Consider the following 22,316-nt stretch of genomic DNA (forward strand, 5'->3'; position numbering starts at 1 on the left):
CCAAGGGACTCTCTCAACCAGTGCCTTGAAGAGGCCAAAGTTTGCCCTCAGGAAGTCCGTAGTGATGGTTTTGCTGACCACCTTCTTTGCCTCACCAAGAATTGAAAATTCTATCATTTCATGGTCACTAAGCCCAAGACGGCCTCCAACCATCACACCTCCCACCAGGCCTTCCCTGTTCGTAAACAACAGATCTAGCAAGGTTCCTCCCCTGGTTGGCTCACCCACCAGCTGTGTCAGGAAGTTATCTTCACACACTCCAGGAACCTCCTAGATTGTTTACTCACTGCTGTGTTGTATTTCCAGCTGTTGGTTGATCTAGAGAGCAGGATCTAGACAGCTGTGTTGGTTGATCTAGACAGCAGGACGGTACACAAGGACATACCTGGGTTTTTAAGGTGCCCCCAAACTTAGTGAACTCCTACAGCAAAGGCTTTCTGGAACACTCTCTCATCTGTCAAAATCTCAGTCCTGTTTTCCCCTTTCAGAATAGATTTTCTGGTTCTTTTAACTCCCCTCTCTGCTCTGCCATAAAAGAAAAATATTCTTCCCTCACTCACCAGCACTCATCTGTTTAGTTTGTCGTTCAGGGCAATATCTACTGTTATGTGTATGGAATGGTTGAGGTGTCATCTCTGTTACAGCTCTAGTCACTGCTACCCAGTTAAAGAATAGAGAAGGAGACTGTAAGAGTTTGCATTCCAGATTGAGTAGCTGTCAGAAACTCCTTCTCTTGTTATGTAGGACTTAAGTTCATTGCCTCAATTTATCTCAGTGCAGAAGTACAGTGTAGAGAAAAGTAGTTCTTCAGATAGTGAGAATTCACATCCTATTTTAAAGATTATAATTACGGGTTTGTGTATTTGAGAGGAAAAGGTGACTATATATATATTTTGGAGATTCAAAAGTATGAGATGCTCACAGAAAGCTGTTTCACTAAACAGGCACTTTTTTCCTAAATCATACGCAATTCCTGGTTTGCAAACTGTGTGTGATCAATAACCGTAAACATTTTCAAATTCAAAATCAGAATTGTATCCAATCTTGGTTGGAAATACAAGCCATATAGCATAATTTCTCTTGTCTGTCTGCATGATCAGCGTTCTTAGGGTGAAATTAATCTCAGTTAACTTTAGGGTTATAAAATTTAGGTGTCTACATCAGAGCTGATCATCATCAACTCTTTTTCTAGTCAGTGCAGAAAAATATGCACTTTCAGGGCACAAGCTGTCTAATTAATTTTAGACATGTGCTTTAGGATAAGATGAATCATTTCCTCAAAGTGCCTGCTCTTTCCAGTGACTGTAAAGGAAGTTAAGACAACTAGATGATACATAAATGTGTACCTTTATTACTCACCCTAAGAGACAAGTTTTGAGAGAATACACTGAAAAATTCAAATTTTTTTTCAAAAATATTCTGTATTGATCACCTTAAATCCAGGAATTCCACAGTCATTTCTACATGCATTTGCTAGGAGCAAGCACAGAAGCAAATCTGGTTAATCATTTGCAGTATTTACTCATTTTGACTGTGACAAGTATGGACATGTATCTTACGTACCTCCATGGTTGCAGGTTGATCATATGCTTGTTTTATTTGACTGATACATTGCTACAATCGTCACGATTTGTGTTACCAAACCAAACCAGGGAACAGATCACTAAGGGTGTTAATTGCCAAAGCTACGTCAGCTTCCAAGAGCTTGAAGGGAGTTGCAGTGATTTGGCCAAGCTGAGGATCTGGAGCACAGTTATCATGTCGCGTGCATCTTAAATCATGTCAGTCCTCTTAGATTCAAACTGTGATGCTATAGTTATTTAAAAGTGCGAGTTTTTAATCTATATCAGTTTCCTTGTAACGGGGAGGCAAACGTGTTTTCATTACCATGTATTGCTGAAGGAGTACAGATGTAAAAGTGTTATTGGTGTCAGGGATCACATCCCCATTGAAGCCATTGAACTCCCTCCTTGTGCCAGCAGGGATCTGAACCCTTCGTATTCAATGCAAAAAAATGGCTTGACAGCACCCTCCTCATGGGTTGAGTTGGCGATAAGGAAAAATGTGATTTCAGCCTCTTGCTCTCTGCCACCCCCCAGTAAAATGGTAGCAATGGTATTTAATCACTGATCTTAATGGGAGGCTGACTGGGTCCAAAATAAGCAATTCATTTATATGAAGGGTGACAATCTGGTCATGGCTTGGGGGGTATAGTGTCTTGTTTGGGTTTTTTTTAGCTTATGTTTTGCTTTTTAAATATGATCATTTTATCTACAGACTAAAAATACGCAATAGAGGTTGGGAAGCAAGAAGAACAAAAGGATAACAGAAAAATTGCTTATTCACTTTATTACTTTAAAATAATTAAATTAAACCAAAACAGTTCTGACAAGATGCTTATGCCACATCTCTTTGATTTTCCCTTCCACTCTGCTGTAGAAGCAAATTGACTTACTGGATCAACAGCCGGGAATCAAGCATTTCCAAGTCTTAATCCAGATTTAGATCCTTGACCCTTGGGTGTCTGTGGCCAAATTATTTAGTCCTTCAGCAACTTGTCTCTCATCTCCAAAGTGCAATATTAATTATTTTTTTGCTGCACTGGGAAAAGGGGCTGCAAGGCTTAGTGAATGTTTGTTCTGTCTTTTGAACATGAGGTGTGATCCATGAAGACAAGAGGTTGCCAAGTCTTCAGGACAGGGCCTAGAGCTGAGATTTCAAAGCAGGAAAGGAGACAGATCTGTAAATTTCCCATTACTTATAGAGTAACCTGCACTGTATGGAAAAACTTTGCCTGTATTTTATTTATTCATTTGGAAGGAAGCTGAAATGCTTTGTGGAGATGAGTACCTGAGGAGAAAAAAACTCACATATTTGGGCTGCAAGCAGACTTTTTCTAAATGAGTGGTAGACTATCAAAAATAAGTGTTAAAAGGACTCTTTACTGGTATTAAATGCAAGCTGCATGTTGCAGGTATTACTGTTAGCTTCTTTGGTAAAAACAGCTTTAATCTGTAATGAAGCTATTAACACCATTTTCTACTGACATAATATTCTTTCTTCATTTTTTATTTTCAGCACATTAAATAAGAGGCACTCCATCATAGGAATGGCAATAATATTGATACAAGGCGTGGGTGGACATAGTTTTTGTCTAAACCCTGTGGTTGATCTTGCCATGTCAGTAGCAGCTGCACATCATGGTTGTTCCCTTTTTGCATCACTTGATGTTATATTTCGGTTAAACACTCAAGGGTTAAAGCCTCGCTGTCCATTCTTGCTCTGTGCTTGCTAGTGCCTGTTCCCAAAGTCTTTAGCGTATTACTAATTGCTGAATAACACTCATAGTACTTTACCACCTCAAGGGCAAACAGCTTTGATCCCAAGAGATGAAAACCCAGTTTGATTCATAAATTCCACATTTATTTAAAATGAAAAGGTACATCAGCAGGCAGGCTTTCTGGCTAATGTGTGACTACCTCCTCCTGAACTTGGATCCCATAGATAATTGCTCTATTTGATAAAATAGTATACTACAGTAACATTTTCAATCATACGGAAGACCCTCAGATTACCAGTGCATTACTTTACGCACTTTCATTTTAACTTTTTCCAATGATTAAGCATCTGGAAAGTTATAGCTACCTTATAGGAGAAAGACTGTCAAAATTATATTCCTGATGTTATATATTTCAGAATTTATATCTATCTGGGTACGAAGACACCTTTCTACAGAAAACAATATGACATTGTTTTTTCTGTTTTCTTTCTGATTTCTCTCCCACAGATTGTGAGCGTGGGAAAGCATGTTAAAGGATACCATTATATTGTTGCCAACCTGGTAAGATACTTTTCTAGAATTATACCCTGCTCAGTAAGTGAAACACTCAGTTTTACTTTGAAGTTATAGCACTGCACACAACATTTGCCATTTGTCACTAACATGTGGTTGTGCATAATACATTCTTTATGGTGCGTAAAAGAACTTGGGTTTGTTGTTGCAGCCATCTAGACCAGAAGGGCACAATGTTACTCTCTTAAATTTTATCAAAATCAATGTAGCATGAAGGACTGCTAAGTGTATCTTGTGGCTGAATTAGAATTTACAGAACTACACTATATGATTTTTGACTCATCTTTTTAATATTACTAACATAACAATTCTCGAGGTAACTTTTCTACATTCTCCAGGGAACATTCATTTTGTTGTAAGATCAGCTATTTCCAGTAAAATTACTAGTTCGGTATTTTCACTCTAAGTCTAAACTGCACATTCACAGAGATAATGTTCAGAAGAGGGCAAAGAAAGAGTAAATGCAGTATTTTATTATTAAAATAACCCATTCTTTACGCCGAAATACCTGCATGGCCAAGAATAGTCAATGTAGGACAGAGTCTAATGTATGCTTTAAATTGTTTTCTTTTTACTCTACTCAAGGAATTTTAGTTGACATGGAATATTTTATTGTGCTTTGCTGTACTTGTACCTTAACTTAAGATCACTTCAGATTATTTTGAAGACCTCAGGCATTTTAAATGAGCGACATCTATTCTCTTAGGTCTTACAAATTAGATTTTCAGCATTACAAATTTATAGTTCCCCAAGTAACTTTTCCCATGCAAAATAGTTGCTGTAAACAAAGAACCAGATGCTGCAGTGAACTGCTACTGGGATATACAGTGGCGACAGACACATCCACTCGTCTGCTTCAGCAGGGGCACACGTTGCTATCTTCTGGCTGTTCAATAATGTGGGTAATATGACTTCCTGATGCACCACCTTTTATATTTACTGCCAGTATCCTTTAGGACATAAATCCAATCTCTGTCCTTAACAGTTTTTTTCCCTGTGGTATTGAGTCAGTACCCCACATTTATTTTTTTTTTCCCTACATCTTTTCTTTTTAAGTGTGATAATACACTTCTGTTTGCACTGATAAATGCCCGTCAGAGGAATTTAAGAAAATAAAAATAAGAGACCTCTGAGCTAGCATTAAACATAGCAGATAGGAAAAGACCAGAAAGATTCATACTTGCTTCTTAGCTTGCTTTAGAAGTTTGCGTCATGCAGTTTCTTGAAGTTCAGTTATATCTCTAACGGCAAATTTTACTAAAGAATTCATCTTTATATGTGCTGAACAGATTAGCCTGAGAAATTAGTAAGTCAGGAAGTATATGTACTTTACTTTTTCTTTCAGTGTTGGGGATCACTCTAGGCTTTAAATATATAGCAGATCTGAGAGCTATCACCATCATATTTCACAAAAGTGTGATTCTGATCTTATATTTTCCTTGCACTAACAGTGAGATCCTCCTGTGCTGTCTCTGCCTTCTAATGTCCATTATATTATCTCATTATCTCAGATACCTTCAGCCTAAACAATGAATCCTGGAATAAATGTATTTACACAATAATGTTCATTTTGCAAACATGCAAAGAAACAGGGATGCATTGGTTAAAACATTAGTACAGTGCTTACTCAAATCTGCCAACTTTGATGGAAATTGGATTAAGGTTTTAATATTCTGGAGGCACTTTTCTGGAGGTTGATTCGCCAAAGGCATTTCTTCAAAAACTGTCTGCCATTCCCAGCAATGTGTTGCTTAGCTGTCAAGACCACATTAGCAGTAATGTGGGAAATTTATTTCTTAGTTTTGTTTCATTCTTTATTACACAAATGGAAATTATGAAAAAAGGTTCAACATTATTCTCTGGTTTTAAGTCTTGGCTTCTAATAGACACCTGCTGCTGTATATTCTTTATGCTGCCTTGCTGACCTAGAACAGATTGGACCCACAGTGGTGTACAAGGACAAACAAAATCTTAAATTGATTTTCCAGGGATTCAAAGATATTTCTCTGGAGAGATTTATGCATGGAGGAGCCAATGTGACTGGATTTCAGCTAGTAGATTTCAGTACCCCGATGGTAACTAAGCTGATGCAACGCTGGAAGAAGCTGGACCAGAGAGAATACCCAGGATCTGAGACCCCACCAAAGGTACTGGATGATCTGAAGCACTACCAAAGATATCACTCAAGTATTCTAATTTCTGATTAACATTGTTGAATATATGAATAAAGATGTTAATATTTAGGCAGAGGAGAAGACAGTTTATCTTACTATTACTGGCGACTAATTATGCCCATCCTTATGACTGTATGATAGAAACACAAACTGCAACACATTTCACTGATGTACTTTATGTCCTTTGTCACTTACTCTCCAACTTTACCCCTTTACTGACAGGAATTAAAGGTCAAATGCTTAACTGACAACTTAATTTCAACAAATTTTACATGAATTAGTCTAATTATCTAGATTCACTCAGAGTGCAGAGCTTTCCCAACAGCTGAATTCTTCTATACATGGGGTATAACCACATTTGTAAATTTACTACCCTTAATTTTCATTTGGAGTTTCCTCTGGAAATTCTATCCACCTCAAAACCTGGTGTAGTAATCACTTTCAGGCACGATCTTACAGTGAAATTACATCCCAGCGTTCCTCTATCCTAATCCCTCACAGATGGATAACAAAGTATTTCTCTCACCTATAATTTTTTTGGCAGGCAAATCACAACATAGCTATAAATATGACTTCATCAAAACAGTTCTGTTATTATATGTACTAATGCATATCAGACCTAGTTGAGACTGGGCTCCTTTGTGCTGGGCACTGCACAAAGATAAGCAATCAGCCCTCCCTTGGCTGGGATAGTGGTAGGTTGGCAAAGTCTAGAGAAAGTATCAACATGGATAATACAAAGCATAGCTGCATAATTCGGTCAATATTCAAAAAATTTTTGTTCTGGAGGAAAAAAAAACCAAGGATGCTGTGGGCTATGGAGTGCAGACATCCCCACGTACTGGTGACAGGAAGAATTTAGCCTATAGGAGTCCTTGCCACATAAACAGGATTGTGCTGCCTCCTCCTGAGAAGCCAGCATGATTAATCTGAATCGCACATAATTCACCTATGGATAACCAAAATTTGAGATTATAAAAATAAGCCATGTCCCAAAGAGCTTATAGTATGCAAGACAAAGAAAAGGCAGGAAATGAGACTTGAATAAGTGAATTTACATTTTGGAAGTTACAGGGCATATCAGTAGCAGCCCTGGGCATGTGAACAACTTCTCCTGGCACAGTATGTTCATCAGAGGACGATACTGAGAAAATGCCCCTTTGTTTACGTGGCTCCAGGCTAACATCTGTTGAAGACTTGGCTCTACACATTTCATTTGGCATGTTCTTAACCTAAAGCAGTTACTGTAGGTAGTGTAGAAACACAGGCCGTTCAGTGCCCTATGTCATTCAGAGAGCCAACATAGGTTTTCCAATAGGAAAAACGTACCCTTGATCATTCTTAACAATTCCAATAGCCTGGATGTCTGCTCAACAGCCGTGCCTTTTTTCTGTTGTATTTTCTCAGTGAGTTACTGTTTCTTTCTTTTCTTTTGAGTAAGTTGGGTGGGTGGGGTTATTCCCTAACATATGAGACAACTGGAAAAAAAAATTAAGACTTGAATATCTCCAGGTCAATTTGTTTCTTTTAATAATTCTTCAGAGGCAGATTTCTCTACCCTTAAGAAATACAGTTTTAAAGCTGGAGCTACTGAAATGTACTCTTCTCAGTCCTGCATTTGTGCTTTAGACAAAATTGCTTTTGATTTTGAGAAGAGTTTTTTTCTAAATGGAGGTGTAGAAACTGCTGCATAATGAATCAAACTAGAAAGATCTGAGACAGCTGACATTTGTAAAGACATGCCAACTCTAAAGCAGTGTGTTTGTCCATCTATTTAGTATACATCGGCATTAACATACGATGGAGTACTTGTGATGGCTGAAACTTTCCGTAATCTTAGAAGACAGAAAATTGATATTTCAAGGAGAGGAAATGCTGGTGATTGTCTTGCTAACCCTGCAGCCCCATGGGGTCAAGGAATTGATATGGAGAGGACATTAAAACAGGTAAGGGGAGGCTTTATTCTAGTGATCTTTGTGAATATAGGATACTAGTTGTACACTATATGATTTAGAAGCTGTTATACACAATGGTAGCAACAGGAGAGGAGAAATTTATTTTTCAGTTGCCATTTGGAAACAGCTGGGGCTATTCTGTTTTATAACTTGGAATGAAGGCAGAGGGGAACTGCTACTGTTGAAACCACTATTAGTTCTGTTAAGATAGTTGGGACTTCCTCCACTGAACTGGTGAGCTCATCTGTTGCTTTTGCATATAACCTGGGTGTACAGATATTGTCATTTAAGGAAAAAAGGTATAGCTACATAATATAACCTTTCAAATATGTTTCTGTCGTCTTGAATAAAAGTAGATTTCTCCCAGGGAAATCACAGAGGTAGTGGTTTTTTCTTTAAAAAGAAATAACCCAGAGCTATTGTTCTCTGATGTCAGGATTTTGAATTCCTGATGAATATGGATGCCTAGAAAGTTCCAGACCTCTGTCAAGATGATTTAGCCTTTCCTTTGAATGGGACAGTAAGAAAATAAAATCCCGCAGTAGAATTTAAATCATTGCAAATGAGCAGGCTCCACTCAGGAGAAACTGCTGAGAAGTGACTGCTGACAGAGCTGGCAGCTCTGTGCCTGGAAGCCAAGGTTTCAGTCCTGGAGAAAAATCAGCAGAGATTTCTATCTTGAAAATAGACAGAGGTAGGAGTAAGTGGTTTAAATCTACATCCTGACTCAGGGATAGAAATAAAGCATTTTGTATGCTTCAAATAGTCTGTGCAGAGCACAGATCTGTAACAATTGTGAGAAGTATGAAGTCAGGCTTCTGTGTTAGGGCAGGCAGCATGAGCCTTCGAATCCAGCCGAAGAGGTTTGTATGGCCAGATCCTGATACAATCAAAGCCAGCAGCAATATGGCCATGTCTTCTTTGGCATGAGGACCACAGTCTGGGTTTCCTTCGGTGAGGCAGTAAAGCGCTGAAAGAAAAACAAAGAGTTCTGGTTTCAGCTGAGACACAGGTGGTGGAAAACTGCCAGTCAATCTTATGGCTTTACATCTGTCCTTCTCCACACTGAGGCTTTGAAAACACTCTTTTCAGGCCCTATGCATGTCGCCCATCTTCTGTGATAGCAAATTGCTTTGCTGGGGCCAAGGTTGTTGTCAAGTTTACTTTGATGAGCAATATATACTCAATTTATACATTTAATCCACCGGAGTGTAAGCTAAAAAGATATATGAGCTCAGGACGAACATCCTTTAGGTTTATTTCATGTGATCCAAAATATTCTGCAGCACTGATGAGAATGGTAAAAAATGTACTTCTCTTTAGGACTTGCAGCTGGAAAGTGTTGAGCTCCACAGCATGAAAGAAGAGAAGGTCCATTGTGTGTCTTTGTTAGCCCTCAGATACTGGCATATCTAAGCCTATTTTGAGCATGGTTTGACAGGAAAAAGGAATACAAAGGAAAAGTAGGCAACTTTCTTGCTTTATAATGCCTGTCTATTCTGGAGCAGTGTTGTAATGGTAATCTAAGGACACAGCCAGGATAACTTTCACTGCTCTGTGACATTTGAAAGAAAGAATATAAGGCTGGATCTTCATCATGCTTTTTCTTCCATTTGTAGGTTCGAATACAAGGATTGACAGGGAACGTTCAGTTTGACCACTATGGTCGCAGAGTCAACTACACCATGGATGTCTTTGAGCTGAAGAACACAGGCCCTCGGAAGGTACATGCTGACGTTTACTATCCTTATATATAAATGAGTTATGTAGGATGAAATGATTATGCAAACATATTAAACTGGACTCTGTGTGGTTTAAAAAAAGATAATATATTGAATACATGGATAATATTTCTGGTGGAAGCAGATTTAAACTGCATTTTCTACTAGATACTATTATTCAGTGCAACAAATTGGGGAACACAAAAACAAGTGTGCATCTTGGAGAGGTGGGATGTCAGTCCGTCAAGCATACTAATGAAAACCAGCTGGATGGCATGTTGCTAGGCTGCTGGGTGATGGAAAATGGTCAGAAGTCTGGATAGTAACTATTTCTTGTATGTTATCCAAAGATTTCTATCTTGCAAATTACTGGCATTTTTAGGCAGGGTCATTTATACATTCTGTGTAAACATGAATAGGCTGTAACTAACATACAGCTTTTAAGGGGGAAAGGAGAGGAGAGGAGAGAGGAGGAAGAGAGAAAGCCCTGAATACTTATATTTTCTGAAATTAAGTGCAGTATCTAACCCTACGTGTTTGATTGGTTGCTTGTAAGCAACTTGGGCAAATGTACATTAATATATGTCTAAGCAGATCCTCCATGTCTGAATGCATATAGCTTATCACTCAGCCCAATCACTTTGAAAAGATAAGCCTGGGTACTTTGTTAACCCTTTCTCTTTTGTGCTGAAATTTGTCCACTTTCTGTAGTGTAAAACAAATAAAGAGCAGAAAATGCACTCAGGGTCAAGGATTTTATTTCCTTTGGAGGCACTGTGGCCTGTTTTGTTTACAAGGTCATCAGAACAAGAAAAAGTGAGAAGGTGATGGTGAATAGGAGAATCATGGCCGCTTGAGTAGGGCCAAGGCAATCAGAATTGAATTAAATAGTCCTCTGCTATCAGGCCAGAGGTGACAAGCCCAGTAAATAGTGTCCCAGGTGAACTGTGCGTTCCCAAAGACAGTTACATACTAGAGTGAGGAGGAGGCAGTGTTAAACTACAGACCCAGAGCAGAATTACACACTGGGATGAACAAACTGCCAGTGTATCACAGTATAGGGCTGTAGACCAAAGCAAAGCATGTGCCTGTGTATGGAGTGTATTGGTGCAGTTGCCTTTTGAAAGTATGACAGATGGCTGAAGAATAAATTGGGAAATGTGAGTCTGTCTTCATTCTTTCTTGGGAAGCCCAGTGTCTCCTGTCAGGCAATGTGTCTGACCTTGCTGCCACTCCTGCTTCCTTTTTGGCTCTGCTCTGCACTGTTGACAGCCAGGAGGATGTAGGGGTGACTGGGGTGCCTCCAAGGCAAATGGTGAAATATGACCTTTCCATTCCCAATTCCCAATTTTACAGGAGGGAAGACAAGGTGGAAAAGATGTGGTTAATCAGGTCACAACTTCAGTAACTCATTAGGGAATTTGCTTGGCAGCAAACTGCCAAAAGTGGCCTGTTGTTCCTGTTTCAACATTTGTCACCTGTTTTGGGAGAGGTGTCTGGCTGGCACCACTGCAGGGATGTCCCCACCCTCTCTTCTTGCCTGCAATTTAAGGGGAGGGTGGCTGCAAATACAGGAGCTATGTCTGTGCTGTGCTAGAGTCCCAAGGTGCTTTTCTTACCTTTTCAAGCATGCCTCTCTGCCACTCTTAAGCCATTGCCTGTCTTTCTTTGATATAACAAGCTGTAACAGCTTTGACAGATCTGGCTACTCACAAGAATTTATTTCTCCTGTATTACATAGTATTTCATATGTGATCATTGGACCAATTCTGTGCTCCAGCCTGACAAATCCTATATAATACATGAGAAATGGCTATACTTAATTGAACTAAGAGGCCTTCACTTTTAATATCTTCTTCTCATGTCCTACATAACGTGACTTATGAGTCACCCAGCAATATCTTTTCAGGACTAGCCTTTCCAGTCAGAGTAACGCATGCCTCTAATCTTTAGAAAAGTGATTTTTGTTGCCCACAACTTTAAGGATATGAACAGAGCATTACAAAACAGCACAGCTAGTGAAAGGCAGAATACCATATAGTTTAGCAAAATGGGAAATAACCAATGCTCATATTAGTTTCATTTATGCAGCATTTATTACTTTACTCTTGTCTGCAGAACAATAACAAAACCTGCTGGTGAGGGGAAAGGGTGTGAGGAGAAGGATCACAGAGATGTAGTGGGATGGCTCCTGTGACTGGAGTGTTGCAGTGGAGGGGTGCAGGCCCTTTAGGAAGGACAGGCAGGGAAGATGCAGAGGGGGAGTTGCTCTTTATATAAGAGAGCAGCTGGAGTGCGTGGAGCTTTGCCTGGGGATGGATGAGGAGCCAGCTAAGAGTTTATGGGTTAGGTTTAAAGAGAGGACAGGTCAAGGTAATGTTATAGTGGGTGTCTGCTATATGCCACCTGACCAGGAAGAACAAGTGGATGAGGTCTTCCACAGACAGATAGGAGCAGCCTCATATTCACAGGCCCTGGTCATCATGGGGGACTTCAAGCACCCCAGTATCTGCTGGTGCAACAACACAGCAGGACATAAGCAATCCAGGAAGTTCCTGGAGTCCATTGACAACAACTTATTCCTCCAAGGGATAGAGGAGCCAATGAGGAAAGGTTGTCTGCTAGACCTCCTACTCACCAACAAGGAGGGACTTGGGGATGTGAAGGTCGAAGGCAGTCTTGGCTGCAGTAAGCATGAAATGGTGGAGTTCAGGAGCCTAAGGGCAGGGAGGAGGGTGAAAAGCAAGCTCACACCTGAGGAGAATGGACTTTGGCCTCCTCAAAGATCTGCTTGGAAGATAAGGGGTAAGGCCCTGGAGGGAAAAGAGGCCTAAGAGAGCTGCTTCATTCAAGGATCACCTCCTCCAAGCTCAAAAGAGTTCCATACCAATGAATAAGAAGTCAGGCAAAAACACCAGGAGGCCTGCATGGATAAACAAAGAGCTCCTAGCCAAACTCAAACACAAAAAGGAAACATACAGAGGATGGAAACAAAGATAGGTAACCTGGGAGGAATACAGAAACATTGCCTGAACATCCAGGGGAGAAGTTAGGAAATCTAAATCCCAAATGGAATTGAATCTGACCTGGGATGTCCAAGGTGATGGAGCAGCTATTCTTGGAAACCATTTCCAGGCACATTAAGGACAAGAAAATCATCATGAATAGTCAGCATGGCTGACTTCACCAAAAGGAAGTCATGCTTGATCAACTTGATAAACTTCTAGAATGAAATGACTGGCCTGGTAGATGAGGGGAGAGCAGTGGATATTGTCTACCTGGACTTCTCTAAGGCCTTTGACACTGTGTCCTGTAAGATCCTCCTAGAGAAGCTATTGATGTATGGGCTGGATAAGCAGATGATGAGGTGGACTGAAACCTGGCTCAAGGTTCAGGCCCAGGGGGTGGTGATCCATGGGCTGAAGTCTAATTAGAGGCCAGTAACTAGTGGTGTACTCCAGGGGTCAAAACTGGACCAGTCCCATTAAACATCTTCATTAATGATCTGGATCTGGGCCAGAGTGTGCCACCAGCAAGTTTGCTGATGACACCAAACTGGACGGAGTGGCTGATATGCTAGGGAGGGACCTCCACAGGCTGGAGAAATGGGCCAACAGGAACCTCATGAAGTTGAACAAGGAGAAGCGCAAAGTCCTGCACCTGGGAAGGAACAATCCCAGGAACCGATATATGCTGAGAACCACCCAGCTGGAAAAGAACTTGGTGGAAAGGGCACTGGGGGTCCTGGTGGACACCAAGTAGAACATGAGCCAGTAATGTGCCCTTGCAGCAAAGGCGGCAAATGGTATTCTGGGCTGCCTTAGACAAAGTATTGGCAGCAGGTCAAGGGAGGTGATCCTTCTCCTCTACTCAGCATTGGTGAGGCCACATCTGAAGAACTGTGTCCAGTTCTGGACTCCTCAGTACAAGAGAGACATGGACATACTGGAGAGAGTCCAACAAAGGGCCACAAATATGATGAAGGGACTGGAACGCCTCTCCTATGAGGAAAGGCTGAGAGAGCTGGGACTGTTCACCCTGGAGAAGAGAAGGCTCAAGAGGGATCTTATCAATGTGTACAAATACCTGAAGGGAGTGTGCAAAGAAGATTGAGCCAGGCTCTTTTCAGTTATGTCCAGGCCCAGGACCAGAGGCAGTGGGCAGAAACTGACACACAGGAGGTTCCCTCTGAATATCAGGAAACATTTTTTTACTGTGAGGGTGACCAAGCACTGGCACAGGTTGCCCAGGGAGGCTGTGGAGTCTCCATCCTTGGAGATATTCAAAAGCCATCTGGACATAGTCCTGGGCAACTGGCTGTTGGTCGAGCAGGGGTGTTGGACCAGATGACCTCCAGAGGTCCCTTCCCACCTCAATCATTCTGTGATTCTGTCATTCACCATTCATCATGTCACCAAGATCTTAAAAAAAAAAAGAGGGAAAAAAAAGTAAACAAAGGGTGTACATATATATGTACATGCACGAGACAGTCTAAGATTTAGCTCCTGAATTCCAACTTGGGCAACTAACATAAAAATTGACTGTAAAAAATTCTGAGTATTCTGTTGCCCTTAATGACTTGTGGGCTTCAGCAGGAGCACTTCAGTGGTTGCTGCAAGGCACATGGGCCTTCAGAAATGACACTATTCATTCAAACAGTTGAGACAAATTTATTTTGAGGCATATTTTTGCAATATTGTTTCCTAAAAGACAAATTCAGCCACTGTATGAGTGGATTGAATCCTATTCAATCAATGAATAGGATTGAATTCAATCCTATCCTTTGAGGAGGTTTTTTCCTTGGGGATTTGAGATATTTATAGGAAAACATTATTTAGTGCTCTTACAGTGACTGTGAATCTATACACTTACACAAGTGCCATGATACAACTTACATATTTATTCAGTAATCCAGTTCCAGAGTTACTTTAGCACAGGTTTGAGATGCACACCTGCAAGCTTACACTCATGCACACAAGCTAAAATTCCTTTAAAAAATGCCTGCCGTTCCTCAAAAACCTCCTTTATCTCTATCTGCATTTTCATATTGTACTTACTTTTATAACACAGTGTATCATTCATTTTCTGCTTTCCTTCTGAACTTCCCAGCAGTGAGGAATTGCACAATGAAAACCAAACGTTCACTATTATAATGAGCTTCCCAAACTGCCGGCTTTTGGTTTACATATTCTGTCTTTAGCTGGTCACAGTTTTTGACAAGAACTTGACATTTTCAGTTATCAATTGTATCTGTGACTCTGTGATTGTGTGGATGAAAAAGAATATTTGTTAGCAGTGCATCCTACTAGGAAGAAAACCTCCCTCTCCACTGTATCAGCAATGCTGAAGCTTCCTGTTGGCTGCAGACACCTAAATCAAGGCTGCTATGCTGTAATAGCAAGGAGAAAAGGAACATTTCAACTAAAAATACCAGAAGCTGTGCATGGGAAGAGTTTGTGCTTGTTTGCTTCACTAATAGAAAAAAAAAACCTCACTCATATTCAATCATATTTACTCACTCATATTGAATTATTTATGTATTTATAGTTCTCTGTGGTGAGTGTGTCTGCACACTGCTCTAGGGACTGCTAAAATGACTTGCCTCTCCATAAATTTTTTTCAAAAAGGAAATTAATGAAATAGTAAATGTAAAAATCAAGGGGAAGGTTGACTGTTTTATGAATATACAGGATTCTTTAATGCAGAAACCAAAGCACTCCCCTGCACTTCTAGACTCTCATATCACATCACTGCATTGATCTGAACATCATGTTTTTCCACATCATGGAGGCAGAATCCTATGTGATGGTGAATTTTAGACTGGGTTCTACAAAAATATTAGAAATAATGTTGGCTACATCACTGATTTGATCACTTAGCCAGCTTCCATCATACTGAAGTCTTTTCATCCAAGGCACAGGCTGTCCTTTCGCACAGACAGTTACCCTGGAGGTCTGTCTGGAGCCCACTTTCCACTAAAATTCTCTTTCCTCTTCTGGTAAGATGGACAAGGCGTTCCTCTCTCCCAGCTCTTGGTCTCATGAACTTGTAATTAGTTGAGGAAGGAGGGAAGGGGGAGTTGCTGCTGACTGGTCCCCAGGTGCTTCTGAAAAGTGAACTGTGCCAGCTTGAACTGCATTTCTTTGATAGGAACCTTTAAAAATCACTGCCACTGTCTGCACCTTTCCTGGAAAAAAAGATCACTCTCTTAATTCATTAGGTTCTGAGCAACCTGGAGAGCCCCTTTAGGTGGAATTAGAGCACTATTCTGCTGACATGTTTCTGTTCATGTCTGTTTGACATGGATCTAAGTGCTGTCAGCGCTGGATCAGAGGAACAGGCACTGAGCCATTCCCCAGCAATGTTGTCAGAGGGTCCACAGACAACTGTGATCTAGTTGCAGAAAAGAGAATGGCAAGAAGGGGAGAAGGGAAGGTGTTTGCTAGTGAGTCACAGGTTAGATGTGAGAGAGCAGCTTCAGCTAAGGACCTGTGTATGGCATGCTGAAAGGATTGGTGGGAAGTTGGAATTAGACATCTCCAAGTAAGAGCAAGACAAGGGACCATTGTCATGAAGCCCTTGCCATTTCATAGACATCAGCCTTGTACTGGGAGCATCATGCACACAGCATTCCCAGGAAGACCTTTCCTACCTAACATCACCTGGGGCAACATTAAATGATTGGGAGGAACTCTAAATCCAGAAATACCACTTGCTGATACAGACACTATACATGGTGTCACCACATGGAGTGAGAAGATGAGTGTGCTGTAAGATTCCAACTGGCCAAGATTTACAAAAACAGTGAAGTATTTCAGGTCTTGTATCTTCTTTTGGCCATCCAAAGACATAGTACATAGCCTGTGGGGATCTTTTAGAGGTATGTGGTGAGTTTTAAGTGTGCATTGAGCAGCTCCCAAAAGCATCAATAAAAGTTTGAAGGGGAATCTCCTTTTGTCAGGCTGCCTTCATCCCATCTGGTCTTAACAGCAAGCACTGCATCCCTGGGCCCTCACAAGGATTTTGACTCATACCTTGTGCCCCAGCAGCATCACTACCAATGCACAGGGCACAGCTGCAGGCTGTACTGAATACCAGAGGTGTGCAAAGCAAAAGAGCGATGTCTGTATGCAAGGGAAGGCTTCTGATTGCAGGCGCACCACTTTTAATTTTTTTTTCTCCATGGGAATACAAGAATGAGTGATTCAGACCTGGCTCTAGAGTAGTTCATCACCAGCAATGAACAAAGGCAGCTGTTTCACCTTAAGGCTACTCACTCTGGGAAGGGTTGTGGCAGCCTAAATGCAGCCAGAGAGAGGAAAACCTGATTTGTTCCACCTCCCTGTAGGCACTTACCAGAGATACTTTTAGAGTGAAGTCACTCTCACCATGCTTTAGAGTCAGTGGGGGAAGCAAGCACTTTTCTAGGAGGGTGGTTTATCCTGCATGAGCTGAGTCACTGTCTGGTGGTGCCTGTCTATCCAGTGAGTATAAACAAAGCTTTAGTAACAGGGCTTCTCATGTAGGTAGTAAAAGTCAGTGCCAGCAATTAAGTGGAATGAGCCTGGTGTAACTCCCTGGGCTGGGGTCTCTTGGGAGGCCCATGATGGAGCGGGGAATTGAGATCAGCCATTGAATTGCAAAGCTGTCATCCAGATGTCTTTCACTCCTCCATCTAAGACCAGAAGATCTGGAGGATTAGTGAATGAAAATTTTCTTGTGGAGAGCAAAAATTCTTACATCTCATTTATGCCCCAGGAAGGCTTCAAACTATTGAAAATGGGATTTAACTTGTGCCTCTGGTCAAAGTAAGTAGCTCAGATCATTCAGGAACAGCTGAGTGGCAGCGATACCAGGTTTGACTCTGTGCAGCAGTGGAGCAAGATGGTAAACCCAAAGTGTTAGCTACGTACCACCATGCACCTGTCTGTTAGCGTGACAGCACTTCCTTTGGTACAAAATTATCTTTGGATCACTCTGTTCTTATAAACATTTAGATTTGTAATTATACAGAATGTAGACTTTTCTACTGTAAATTATATACATTTTGTTTTGCAGGTTGGTTACTGGAACGACATGGATAAATTAGTTTTGATTCAGCATGAACCTACACTTGGAAATGACACTTCAGCCATTGAGAATAGAACAGTAGTTGTCACTACAATTTTGGTAAGGTGCTCCTTTTTTTAATGCTTATACTGGTGTGTGACACAATATCATTTCTAGTTATGGTCTAATTTAGTCTGCCAGTTCCTAGGTTAGTGGGAGGGTGAGAGCCATATATCTTAATTATCTTGACTGTCCTGTCTGTACAGAGAGTTTTTTGGTACACATTTAATATAATGATTCACTTGAAATCAGGTTTTTAAAATTGAGTTGCGGTAATTTTTTTCCTTTATTCAGTCTTTTCCATTTTTTACTAAAGTAAGTCTCAGAAACATAAGTGAATTCTTTCAACCTCTAATTGATAAATTTTGACTCACAAGAAACTGGAAGAAAAGAAAAACCCGAAACCTCTAAATGACAGAATTGAACAGAGGGTATAAAATGAGCTGTCTGTAATGCCAGTGTCTGTTTTTGTTGCTACATTATAAATTCAAAATTGACATTAGCAAGAGCTAAAATTCTAAGTAGTATAGTTCAGTCAGCCAATCAGAACTGGATTATCTACTTTTAATTATGAATGAAAACATTAATTTAGTAGATGCATTTGAACATATTTCTTAGTATGTTTATTTATCATTTCAATAAAATTTCCATTTTAATTAAATAGATTTGGGGGTTGATTTTCCAGTGTTATTGGTGTTTTTAAAGAGTGGTTGCAAAGGAGAATGCAGTTGCTTCATTCATTTACATTTTTAATACATAGTTTTTCAAAATGGTTGTTTCTTACAATTTCTATTTTAAACAAAATATTTAACAATTTTCCCTCTGAAGTCAGACATGCCCTTTTAAGCTGATGTTTGTCAAACCCAGCTGGCAAAGGGTGACCTTTACCTGACCGCTTTTAAGATTTTACATCTCAGTTCACTGCCCTTTTCACCTGCTTCATTTAGACAGGACGTTTTAACCCTTTAGAATAAACTGTGTCTCAAATGGGAAGGAATATTCTGTATGTGTTGTTAAGCAATAATTTTTCTAATTTAATACAGAGTTGAAAATAATCCAAAGGAAAGTGTCAAGACATTTTCTTACTCAAAAATGCAGTTAGTTACCAGATTTCCAGCAGTGTGTATCAGCATTTATACATTAAATATGTCTTAACAAGTCTCCTGTTGAAGATTATCATTCCAGGATGCAAACCAACCAGACTGCTATACAGGAATTCAGAAAGTAACTCCTAACCAAATTGTGTAACTTTTTATTTTATTTTATTTTTTTGCATGGGACATTTAAAATATATGTATCTTTTTCCTAAAAAAAAAAAAAAAAAAGACTTGGTGATGGAAAAAAAAAATATACTTCAGTACAGTCCTCCTCTTTTCAGCCTCTGATGAAGAATCCTATTTTAAGAAATTGATCAAGGAAGAAAAGAGTCCCAAGATGCTGCGAACATTCCTAACTAAGGCTCAAGTATTAACCACCAGTCTAGTAGCATTGAGCTAATTTTTCCATATGGATTACTGTTCCTCTGACTGGATGACCAGGCACTGAACCACCAAGAAAAGTTCTGTGACTAATCTGAAATGTCTAGAACAGATGACGTTAACCTTCAACTTTGCCAAGCTGAGAAGAGAACGATGTGAATAACAAGCTTTCAGTCGAAATTTTCCTCTCATACCAATCCTGATATCTTTGACTGAAGCTACCATACATGAATACTGTAATTTCCATAAGTAGCTCCAAGCTTAGGAGAAGCAAGTAAAAAATAACAATGAAAAGTAATATGAAAGGTTCCTGTTTACCAGAAAGGAGAAAAAGGAAAACAAGAAAGCTTTTAAAATGTGTTATCTTGCCTGTCCTGTTTGCATTGAAGCATTTTGATGTTCATAATAAATGTTATCTTCAAAAGAACTTTTCCAGTCCCTGTATTGAAAGGACTGGTGGGATCATTTTCAAAACCAAAAAGCTGAATTAATATTCCAAAGCATGCCCTATGTTTATGCAGCATGTCATTTTGGGATAAATGCAATTATTTGAAAGCAGCACTGCTTCTTGACAGAAAGTGTCCCCTTTCAATGTTTCAAAATCACAGTGCAAGAGAAATATATCAGAATTTGGTTTGAATAAGAATATATGGTGAATTCTGCCTTATCATGCCCATCTCCCACTGACTGCACTGGGAGCTGCACACATGATGCTGAAGGCAGATTAGAACCATGATTCTTAATATTGGCCTGCCAGGGCAACGTATTTAGCATCCACAATCATTTGATCACACACACAAAGAAAGGATATATTTAACTAGGATAACTTTCAGAATCCTCTTATTTTGCTTTTTTCTGTATTATAATCATGTTGCAAATGCCAGACAGAGACCTTTTCACCTCTTCATTGCCCTCTTCACATTGAAGGGAAGTTGAACCATTGTAGATGACAAATATAATTTTGGTTGCATGCATATTTTCCAACACTAAACTGAAAAGCTTCTGCAACCAGTGCTGTCAGGTTTTTCAGTCTTTGAAGACAGGTGTCGTGGCAGCGTAAGAAAAGTTTACAAGTTTTCAGCATGGCTCGCTTTAATTTTTGCCTGAAGCCAAATAGCACAAGTTGGTTTGCCTGCTCTTTCTTCAGTTTTTATGCGTCTATGCTTACTTTGCTGTAATGTGGCTGTATGGCTATTGCATAGAAGGTGCATTATAATGAATTAGCTCTGCACTCAAAGAACTTAGTACAGTGTTTTCTACTTGGCAAAATGTTATGTTCATTTGTAACGTAGTGAGAGCACATAGAATTTATTTTACAGTTTTGGTTTAGTGCATAGGCACTCAACCTATCTCCAATTAGTCATGTGGTGAAGGAGCAGCCCAGACAGAGGTGGCAGCAGGGGCAGCTGATGTGCTTTACCAGCTGCTGTGCAGCCCTGCTTTTTATAGTTCCTGGGAGAGACCTGTCCCCTGCACCTCATGTGATGCACAGCCTCCTGCACATCTGGCCCTCTGGAAAGGACAGATTTTCTACCTGTGTGCAGAAGCATTCCCTCCAGGGGAGGCTTGGGACCTCCAAGTGCACAGTAGGCTCATTGTATGACTGGAGAAGGGATGCCATGTGCAGCCCTCCTCTAACACTAAGGTAAAGCGAGTGACTTACCCAGCTAGGAAGAATGATCATCTCTGATTTAGCAAGTTGAGAATATAGGGGAGTAGGCTGGGAAGACTACTTCAAAGTCTCTAATCCATTTCATGATACAGCCAACTTTGTACCTACTGTGAGACTGCAAACTTTAAAATCACAAAAATCCTTTAGAAACAAAGGTTGATGTACATAAGCTGCATCTGCATTGTGGCTTCCAGCTCAATATTTTAAGGAGATAGTCTTGGTGTTGGCAGATAAAGCTTTAAGGGCAGGATCCAGTTCATGACTGAGCCACTAAATGTACATGACTTTACAAAGGATATTGATTCAGTTGCCTGCTTATAAGCACTCAGTGACATTTAAGATGCTCTAGGATATACTGCCTACCCCCCATTTCTTACACTGGCAGGATGACACTTGCCTGTCTCATGCAGTATATGACCACTCCATCTGGATGTCTCAGCTAGCGTATGTTGTTTCAGGCATGTGGGATAGGTTGTACCTCAAGTATGTAAGTTTTCATCAAAGTCCGCAAAGATTTAGAAATTGATTCAATGGCCCATAGGTGGATGCCTAACACTGAGGATATCAGACCTATCCATAAAGGGTCAGCACAAAGGACCTGCAGAATGGCACTTGGAGGTCAAGCAGGTTACCGTAGGGCATATCAGATGATAGATAACCTTCATTAGGTGACTGAGAACCACCCTCATTGTTTTGACTGATATACTCTTCATGAAGTCTTACCTCAAAAATTCTAACTGTAACCTTCTTTCTCATAATAGAAAAATATTTTTTCATTAGAAACTTTATTAATTAAATTGTTTAGTAAACTGGAGAAAAAATTGAAGTTTGTTGCATGACAATAATAAAGATTTCAAACCGAATCCTGGACACTTTATTCAGAAAAAAACCCCAAAACCCAAAACGCAAAAAACCTTCCATTGACATTTACAGAAGTTTCTTTCAGAATAAAGTGTGATAGTATGTGCCACTCCTGTTCTAAAAATGAGACATTTCCTTGCACAAATATTTGTCACTTTTACAAATAATTTTTACAATGTTTAAAGATTCCAAAATGAACTTTAGAATAGGAAAGCCAAACATAGATCTGTTTGGTATTTGCATTAGTTACTTTCTCAAGCTTTCCTTATAGTATGAATCATGAGTTGTGAGCATTTTACTGTACACATGAATTTGTGGCAATGTGGTGGAATGATTTGTTTACATCTATAAAGGTAATTGTTCCAGACATCAACTTGTATTTACAAATGTTAAGTATTGTTATAAAATTGTGAATTATATAAGTAAAGCTTGCACCATTTCAAATATCTGTTCCGTGCTAGTCATTGATCATTTCAATGTGAACTTTTCTTTG

At 39.9% G+C, this 22,316-nt stretch overlaps 1 protein-coding gene across 11 annotated transcripts in view; it reads left to right on the forward strand.

Annotated features, from left to right (window-relative positions):
- GRIA4 (glutamate ionotropic receptor AMPA type subunit 4) overlaps nt 1-22,316 on the forward strand; it is a 251,649-nt gene that overhangs the window by 168,583 nt on the left and 60,750 nt on the right. For 10 of the 11 annotated variants that reach the window (XR_008238900.1, XR_008238899.1, XM_052812292.1 and 7 more), the window contains exons 5-9: nt 3,788-3,841; nt 5,842-6,000; nt 7,806-7,973; nt 9,602-9,706; nt 17,762-17,872. Coding sequence is in view for 9 of the 11 variants with exons in the window: in XM_052812292.1 (XP_052668252.1) it covers nt 3,788-3,841; nt 5,842-6,000; nt 7,806-7,973; nt 9,602-9,706; nt 17,762-17,872 (597 nt within the window). In the remaining 2 variants the exon portion in view is untranslated. Of the gene's footprint in view, nt 1-3,787; nt 3,842-5,841; nt 6,001-7,805; nt 7,974-9,601; nt 9,707-17,761; nt 17,873-19,190; nt 22,270-22,316 lie in introns of those variants that run through there. The other variant, XM_052812295.1, reaches the window with a different exon arrangement.

This window comes from Harpia harpyja, chromosome 17, assembly GCF_026419915.1.
Source record: "Harpia harpyja isolate bHarHar1 chromosome 17, bHarHar1 primary haplotype, whole genome shotgun sequence".
NCBI classification, from domain to species: Eukaryota; Metazoa; Chordata; class Aves; order Accipitriformes; family Accipitridae; genus Harpia; species Harpia harpyja.